Source organism: Chiloscyllium plagiosum, chromosome 10, assembly GCF_004010195.1.
Source record: "Chiloscyllium plagiosum isolate BGI_BamShark_2017 chromosome 10, ASM401019v2, whole genome shotgun sequence".
Classification (NCBI taxonomy): Eukaryota; Metazoa; Chordata; class Chondrichthyes; order Orectolobiformes; family Hemiscylliidae; genus Chiloscyllium; species Chiloscyllium plagiosum.
In genome coordinates, this window is record NC_057719.1 from 56744296 (window position 1) to 56753634 (window position 9339).

The following is a 9339-nucleotide window of genomic DNA, read 5'->3' on the forward strand; positions in this document are numbered from 1 at the left end:
TTTAATTTTAAGACTGTGCTCAATAATAGCAGTATATTTCATAATTTTTTTGAAGGTCTTCAGGTGGGCGGCACGGTGGCACAGTGGTTAGCACTGCTGCCTCACAGCGCCAGTTCCCGCCTCAGGCGACCGACTGTGTGGAGTTTGCGCGTTCTCCCCATGTCTGCGTGGGTTTCCTCCGGGTGCTCCGGTTTCCTCCCACAGTCCAAAGATGTGCAGGTCAGGTGAATTGGCCATACTAAATTGCCTGTAGTGTTAGGTAAGGGGTAAATGTAGGGGTAGGGGTATGGGTGGGTTGCGCTTCGGCAGGTCGGTGTGGACTTGTTGGGCCGAAGGGTCTGTTTCCACACTGTAATGTAATCTAATCAAAACTATTTTGATAAGTTTCACATCTTACAAAGAACGATGATTAACTTTCACTGTTGTTTACCTGGGTTAGAATGTTTCTTGAAACAGTGCTATTTAAATCATTTGGAAATCAGCTTGGAGGAATTACAATTTGTGGAAGTTAAATTAATAGATATTTGTTTATTAGCTTGGAGGATTTCAGCAATGAGTTGATCTTAACGTGTATCAACATTTCCTTGAGTAATTACTCAGCTCGAGTAATTACTCCAAACTACTTTGCCATAAAGCTATTATATTTTAAAAGAGAAACCTTGTAAAATATACAAAAGGGAAACATTGAGATTACCAAAATTGAGATTTGCATTGAGATTACCAAAATAAATGTTAAAGAAGACTCAAAGATAGTGAAATGTCGAAATGTTGTTCTAGTTATAAATGTCATTAATGATTTTACCCAATCGAGAAACTTATTTTCTGTGTAGCACTTTCTGCTGCTATTAGTTCTAAACAGTAAATATTAAATATAAACATGCATCAATGGAGTTGCTTTTGATTCATGCAAGAGAGAAACAAAAGAGTGCAGCAATGTTATTTGTCCAAATCAGACTGGATTGTTAAATATATTTCAGTACTGAAAGGTTAGTATGGTGTACAGGCCTGGTTAGTGTACTCTTTAGTCAAGAACATACTTCAAAATAAAGGACTTGGGGAAATCCCTTTTAGTGTGAACAGAGCATAAGAAAAATTTGCTTCAAACTGTTAAGGGTTTAGTGCTCTGATAGGAAGTAACCTGAACATAAACTCTGTCACTGAATCTTACCTTTGATTTATAGAATTGACATTTTAATGATCTAAAAGAGGAAAATAAAACAATGAAAATAATCACTTTGATACATGGTAGGTATGTACAGGATAGGAAGGCTGAGTTTGCCACTTTTATAAACCTCAATAAGGTTGAAATTGCAATTTGATATGAATACCAGAAACCCAGACTATAAGACAAATCTGCAAGTACCAATAAATGATGCAACATTTTAATTTTCATTTGTTCTATTTTTGGTCAAAGTTTTAAAAATGGCTTTTTACATATTTTAGGAAACGCTATCAACAAGACCTTGGAGTCTTTTTTTTAAAAAGGCAGAATTTAATCTTCCCCATCCAATGTAAAATAAAATGCAAAGACTAAAAAACCCATATTCAAAAAAATTATAGATTATTTGCAAGAATTCTATTGAGAGGTCAATCCGTCTTGCCTATCTTGGTGAACTCAGAAAACAGCTCTGCATAAATAGATTTACATTAATATCATGATTTTCCAACAAAGTTGTAAAGATGAATTGTAGTTACCAATAATTTCATCCAGGCATTCTAGATTGTCAACACCATAATTAAAGTTAGGAAAAAGATACACAGAGAAATTGATCCTTAAAAAATGTGATAGAAGTATTTGCAATTAAAATATCAGCAATATTATACATTTTTTTCATCAAATTGTACAAATAACAAAAAAACTAATATGGAACTGTTTTGGGAATTAATTTATTACAAAGTCAAATGCAAGATCAAATATTTGCTTTTACCTGGATCAGATGGTATATTGTGACAAGGGGCTGGACAGAAGACCTGGGCAGCAAAATCCTCAAAAGTGGTTGGCTCCTGGTGGTGTTGCACAATGGTTTCTAGGTATCGAGCTCGCTCCTCATAGCTGAGATTTGAGTTAAGTATAAACAGACCAATTAAAGCAGTATACTAAATTCAAAGCAGTCAATTGTACACTTTAATCATTGCTAGAAACTTGTGTTTCTGTCATAAGAAATGTTTGGAGGAGTCCTGGCTTGGTACCTTAGTAGAATTTACAATTGGAATTATTGAATTGTATTATCCCACGCTCGGTGGTTAAACGTAACCCCGGAGCAGACTCACCGAACTGGAGACTTTTCCAGCTGACATAACAGCAGAGCAAGGCTAAAAAACACATTCCATTCTGGTTACATACAGATAAGAAGATTCACACGGGGAGGTGTGTAATAAGATTCACACGGGACTAAGCAACACCTCCATTCCGGTTAGATTCACACATGTATTGGGACACAATTTTTAACCGTTTCACCACAATTGTATTATATTTTCATATTCTCTCGTTAATGCATTTCAATCTTCAAGAAGGGAAGCTATCCCTTTTTGTACTCTTTAACAGGTATGTGGAGGCACAGAAAAGACTAAGGAAAATGAGGAATTTCAATTAATGAATGGCAGAGTTATATTGCTAGCGTTTGAGATTCTGTATTACAACTGACAATCGCAGTCCTCAGACTAATTAATAAGGCTTCTCTGACTAATAGTTAATAGCCCTGTGAAATTGTATAAGTTACTTAGCAATCAAATAATGAAAGGGGGCAGTATTATTTTGGTAGATTTAGTAACTAGAACTTAATAAATTGCTTAAATTCATTTTAGTTGAGGAAAACTGAGATCACAAAGGAATCTATATTCCACTTTCCCCAATCTCAAAATTTAGCTGTGAAAATAATCAAGCACACTAGTCACGAAAACAGAAGTACAGGTCAAATAGCTTTATAACTGTAGTGCTAATTTGCATAGCAAGCATTATAAGTACACACAGTCCCTGGAAGCACAATGCAGTTCAATATAAAACAACTGGTCGGAGGTAAGGAAAGGTTCATATGTCGGGTGTTTAAAATTCAACTCCCGTATTGGATTGCATTCACAAGCACTAGTGTTTATAAGTTGGACGTTTGCTAAATTGGGGACCATCTATTAACTTTTGTAAAATAACCTTCTGTCATAATTCTGTCATAAATATGGGGACAACAGTAATATACGATAACTTCCTTTTCTGTTGCATGAAGATAGAAAGTTACTTAGTATCACGTTGTGTAGAATCCAAACATCAGCCAGCAGCTTATTGCAGCAGCTCATATTTTTTCTGTGAAATAGTGGAAAATGATAGCTTTAAATTAAGATACCCTTATACCTGAAACAAAGCTAACAGGGACAAGTTAGGTTCCACTAAAATACAGAAGGCAACATGCTGTTACAAAGGGTTTAAGCTTTTTTTAATATATAAACAAGTCGCCTACAGTTAGAAAGTATTTCAAATATTCAAATCAACAGCTGTGCAATAGGCAGTAACTTTGGAACTGCAGATAATAAATTACAATTTGCTGACTTCATGGCTTGTAGCAGATGCTTTAAGAAATGTGTTAAATAACATACCACAATTTTTTTTTCCACATTGATTTTGTTTGCAAAACCATTTGTAAACATTGAATAACACTATAATGTTAAGAAGGTTGGAGTTGGGAATGGGAAGCAACAATGTGTTAAGAGTTTGTACAATGAATTTTTAAATATGGAAACTGGAACTTGCTGAGATCATGTAGATATCTTAAAAATTACTGGTATTTAATGTAAGGGATACATGGGGTCAAATTAACTGATTACAGAAGCTGCATTCCAGAAACATCAATTTTGGACCAAAATTGTTCTTTTTTAAAATAAATATCATCAGCTTTTAAAAGATAGTGCAGATATTAGTTTATATTCACTTCATTACGCCACAGGTTCAACTGATACCATGATGGTTTTTCAAATAAAATACATGCAACTATCACAAAGAACTTATGGTTTTTACATAGGCAATTATTAAAACAAATTTGAGGATTGAACTCAATAATGGTGCAACAGATTTTGTTTATAGTCTGCTTCATTATTAATTACAGAACAATATCAAATTGCTGGTTCTATTTATTGTAAACTATTTAGATTTATTCTGCACTTTTCATAACATAGCATTCTCTCTGCAGTAAATAAAAAAAAGCTCCACATAAGTAATATCATGACTCAAGTCAACAGCCAACTCCCAGTCTGAAACAAGTACACTGAAATCAGAAGATGCAAGACAATCTCTCATAGCTTTCTGTTAAATCACTCTGAAAATATATACTATAGGTCAAACCACTTTAATCAAAGTTTCAAAACATTTCAAATTTAGCAGAATCCCCACACTTTTCCCAAGAAGTTATAAGTTAACTGACTGTGTACTTGTATTTATGCACATCAATTCTTGTTTGTGGTGGTCAGGGAAAGGCAAAATCAGCAGTGAAATTCCAGTCTTCATGCTGTGCATTCTGTTAATGGAATCGATAGTCTAATTAATTTGGGAGGGTGGTCATAAGTACCAAAGTTTGTGAACATCCTAACTTCGAACCAAATGCTGTTTTACATCTTAATACGACTGGTACGAGGTCTCAAATGGTTTCAAATCTCAAAAGGGATCCAACATGATAGGGTTTTCAAGAAAATTGTTGTCACTGCAGTGAATCTTATAATCAAGATTACTTTAAACAAAGGACGGACAATCTGTTTTGAAGAATTATATTGATTCTATTATAGTTAATTCCCAGTAATAAATAAAGATGCCATCATCTAAGCATTTCCTCATGGCTTTCTGATTACATTTTGACATTTCAGTTCTTTCGAGCAAGTCAACAATACAATTGTTTTTCACCCAGTAGTGTCACACTAAGCTGCTTTAATTTTGATCTTCCAGCTTCTGTAGCATCAGTGTTTATGCTTATACCAGACAAGTTGATAAAGACAAAATGCCCAATTCTTTTAGATCTATGAGTATTATGATTTTGAAGCCTGTTGTTGGTCTTGTTATAATGAGTACTACATTGATGACAAAACAAATTCATAATATTTCAAACTGCTTAATGATTAGATGTAACCATTTAGGATTCATTATTGTAATATTACAATATTTAATTGACTTTATTGCATTGTTACATTTATTTGGACAGGGACCAATGGTGCTAATTTGATGGGGTTTTTTTGTAGCCACTAATTCAGAGGGAGAATGGTGCTAAAAGTTACAATTTCAGAGTCTCCACCTGAAACATGTCCTTTACCATAAAAAAGAACCACCAAATGTTTACAAATCAAACGAGTAATCAGGTAACAGTCTTGCACATGGAAACAGAATCATGTAGTATAAGATCGCGCCAGGAATCAAAAAGAAAACAATATGGGTTTTGACAGTTGGATTCACGATAGTATCTTCATCTGAACTTGAAAATGAAAAAATATTTATGAAAGCATTTAAGTTACCACTGAAACATTTTTTGTTTACAAGAGTCAAGAAAATTCTTAGTAAATTAGCAAATAGATGCTCACAAAACACAAGACATGTTCACAGGATAAAGAAACAGATAGAATGCCAGAGACACAGCTAAGAGAATGACCAAGAGAAAGAGAAGCCAAGAGCCTCAAATATACAATTTTTTTTCTTGAAAGGATGGATGAACTGGGATAAAGTGTTCAAACCTTTTCTGAGCTGTTTGATTTTATCTACTCTGTGCATTTAACAAATAAACCAATGAAGAACCAACAAACCTGTAATAAAAATAGAGATTGCTGCAAAAGCTTAGCAGGTCTGACTGCACCTTTGGATAATGTTTTGGGTTAAGTGACCCTTCCTCAAACCTATTCTGTAGTTTGATCCATTTTTGTGGTCCGTCAGCAGTTTAAAAATTGGAGGACGTCAGAAAGAGACAATCCGAGATGATTACAATTAATCAAATTTAGTACTGCGGTCATATTGGCTTCTGGTACCAACACTAAGGACAGAAACAGTTTTCAACATGGAGATATAAAGCTAATATAAAAAGTAAAATTTAGAATAGATTCTCTTTTTGTTTGTGCCACTAGGGGAACGATGCGCTTATTTTATTTTCCATCTGAATGTCAAAAACTTTTAAAGTGCACTATTCCACTACAAGATTGTGGATGAAATTTAATGCAAGGAAATGTGAAGTGGTACATTTTGGGAGGGAGAATGTAGGGAAGATAAAGGGCACTACTCTAAATAGGTTGCAGATTCAAAGAAACCAAGGGGTAAACGTCCAAATATTTTTGAGGATGGCATGTTGATAAAGTGGTTGAAAGGCAAACAGGATTTTGGGCTTTCTAAAAAGAGGTGAAAAGTACAAATATAAGAGACCTATGGTGAATATATATAAAATTCTAGTTCAATTTCAGATGGACGACTGTATCAAATTCTGAGCATCACAATGTAGGACAAATGTGATGGGTTTAGAGAATGTGCCGAAAAAGATTACAAGAGTGATTCCAGGGACAAGAAACTTCAATATCCATGGAATGGATTGGAGAAGCTGGGGTTATATCCCCTTAAAGAGAAGGCTCTGGTAAAGTTTTATAGAGCCAAAATCAAGAGAGATCTAAACAGTAAACAATGCAAAACTGTAAGGATTATGGGTAATCCAAGATGGAAGATGGGAGAAAATTGTGGCTGTAAGAGCTGCTCCTTTTTTTTGAAGAAATTTAGGTGTTGAAAGCGATTTCCTCGGATTCCAGAAGCAGCAATTACTGTTTTATGGGACAGTGTTTTGTAGAGGAATAAGATGGTGTTATTTTCTGGGTCTGTAGGTTGTGAAGGAGCAAAAATGGCCTTTAGTAGAGTGACGTGCGCTTCTTGTCAGATGTGGGAGTTTAAACAGAGTTTATGGGTCACTGCAGATTATATCTGCAGTAAATGCGGTTGGTTGTGAATCTTATCAGATCGAATGGACCAGTTGGAGAGACAGTTAGAAGCAATTTACAAAAGCAACAGTATGTGATGGATGGCAGTTGCAGGAAGGGGAGAAAGTCTCAGATACAGTCACATAGATGGGTTAACTCAAGGAAAGATAAGAGAGGTAGGCAGCTAGTGCAGGAGCCTTTTGTGGCTCTACCCATTTCAAACAAGTATGCTGTTTGGAAAATATAGGGGGTGATGGATTCACAGGGGAACGTAGCACGAACAGCCAGGTTTCTGGTATTGAGACTGGTACAATGCAATGAGGGGTAAGTCGGGTTCTGAGAGATCAACAGTGTTAGGGGACTCTCTACTCCGAGGTACACACAGATGTTTCTGTGGCCAGTTGTGTTGCTTCCCTGGTGCCAGGATCAAGGATGTTTCAGAGAGGGTGCAGAATGTTCTCAAGGGGGAGAGGGGCCAGCAAGAGGTCATTGTCCACATTGGAACCAACGACATAGGAAGGGAAAAGATTGAGATTCTGAAGAAAGATTACAGAGAGTTAGGCAGGAATTTAAAAAGGAGGTCCTCGAGAGTAGTAATATCTGGATTACTCTTGGTGCTACGAGCAGGGATAGGAGGATAGAGCAGATGAATGCATAGCTGAGGAGCTGGTGTATGGGAGAAGGATTCACATTTTTGGACCATTGGAAGCTCTTTTGGGGTAGAAGTGACCTGTACAAGAAGGACGGTTTGCACCTAAATTGGAAGGGGACTAATATATTGGCAGGGAGATTTGCTAGAGCTGCTTATGAGGATTTAAACTAATAAGCTGGGAGGCTGGGACTGCCATAATGTTCAGGGTTTGGATGGACAGGAATTTGTTAAGTGTGCACAAGAAAGTTTTCTGATTCACTATGTTGATGTTCCTACTAGAGAAGCTGCAAAGCTTGACCTGCTCTTGGGAAATAAGGCAGGGCAGGTGACTGAGGTGTCAGTGGAAGAGCACTTTGGGGCCAGCAACCATATTTCTATTAGTTTTAAAATGAGGATGGAAAAGGATAGACCAGATATAAAAGTTGAAGTTCTAAATTGGAGAAAAGCCAATTTTTTACAGTATTAGGCAAGAACTTTCGAAAGCTGAATGGAGGCAGATGTTCACAGGTAAAGGGATGGCTGGAAAGTGGGAAGCCTTCAGAAATGAGATAACGAGAATCCAGAGAAAGTATATTCCTGTTAGTGTGAAAGGAAAGGCTGGTAGGTATAGGGAATGCTGGATGACGAAAGAAATTGCGGGTTTGGTTAAGAAAAATAAGGAAGCATATGTAAAGGAGAGACAGGATAGATTGAGTGAATCCTTAGAAGAGTATAAAGGCAGGAGGAGTATACTTAAGCTGGAAATCAGAAGGGCAAAAAGGGGACATGAAATAGCTTTGGCAAATAGAGTTAAGGAGAATCCAAAGGGTTTTTACAAATACATTAAGGGCAAAAGGATAACTCGGGAGAGAATAGGGCCCCTCAAAGATCAGCAAGGTGGCCTTTGTGTGGAGCCGCAGAAAATGGGGGAGATACTAAACGAGTATTTTGCAACAGTACTTACTGTGAAAAAGGACATGGAAGATATAGACTGTAGGGAAATAGATGGTGATAATCCTTGTGGCAATGTCCATATTGCAAAGGAGGAAATGCTGGATGTCTTGAAATGCATAAAAGGTGAATAAATTCCCAGAACCCGATCTGGTGTACTCTAGAACTGTGGGAAGCTAGGAAAGTGATTTCTGGGCCTCTTGCTGAGATAATTGTATCATCAATAGTCACAGGTGAGGTGCTGGAACATGGTGCCACTGTTTAAGAAGGGTGGTAAGGACAAGCCAGGGAACTATACACCAGTGAGCCTGACATCGGTGGCGGGCAAATTGTTGGAGGGAATCCTGAGAGACATGATGTACATGTATTTGGAAAGGCATTAGGGATAGTCAGCATGGTTTTGTGCGTGGGAAATCATGTCTCACAAACTTGATTGAGTTTTTTTGAAGAAGTAACAAAGAGAATTGATGAGGACAGAGCGGTAGATGTGATCTATATGGACTTCAGTAAGGCGTTCGACAAGGTTCCCCATGGGAGACTGGTTAGCAAGGTTAGATCTCACTGAATACGGGGAGAACTAGCCATGTGGATACAAAACTGGCTGAAAGGTAGAAGACAGAGGATGGTGGCAGAGGGTTGTTTTTCAGACTGGGGCCTGTGACCAGTGGAGTGCCACAAGGATCAGTGCTGGATCCTCTATTTTTTGTCATTTACTGAAATGATTTGGATGTGAGCATAAGAGGTACAGTTAGTAAGTTTGCAGATGACACCAAAATTGGAGGTGTAGTGGACAGCGAAGAAGGTTACCACAGATTACAACAGGATTTTGATCAGATGGGCCAATG

The 9339-nt window shown here is 37.0% G+C and overlaps 1 protein-coding gene across 11 annotated transcripts in view; it reads right to left on the bottom strand.

The window, feature by feature from the left end:
• ralgapa1 (Ral GTPase activating protein catalytic subunit alpha 1) overlaps positions 1–9339 on the bottom strand; it is a 311644-nt gene that overhangs the window by 25410 nt on the left and 276895 nt on the right. For 8 of the 11 annotated variants that reach the window (XM_043697833.1, XM_043697826.1, XM_043697822.1 and 5 more), the window contains one exon: positions 1929–2053. In XM_043697833.1, coding sequence (XP_043553768.1) covers positions 1929–2053 — 125 coding nt within the window. Of the gene's footprint in view, positions 1–1168; positions 1200–1928; positions 2054–9339 lie in introns of all 11 variants that reach the window. The other 3 variants (XM_043697828.1, XM_043697830.1, XM_043697831.1) reach the window with 1 other exon arrangement.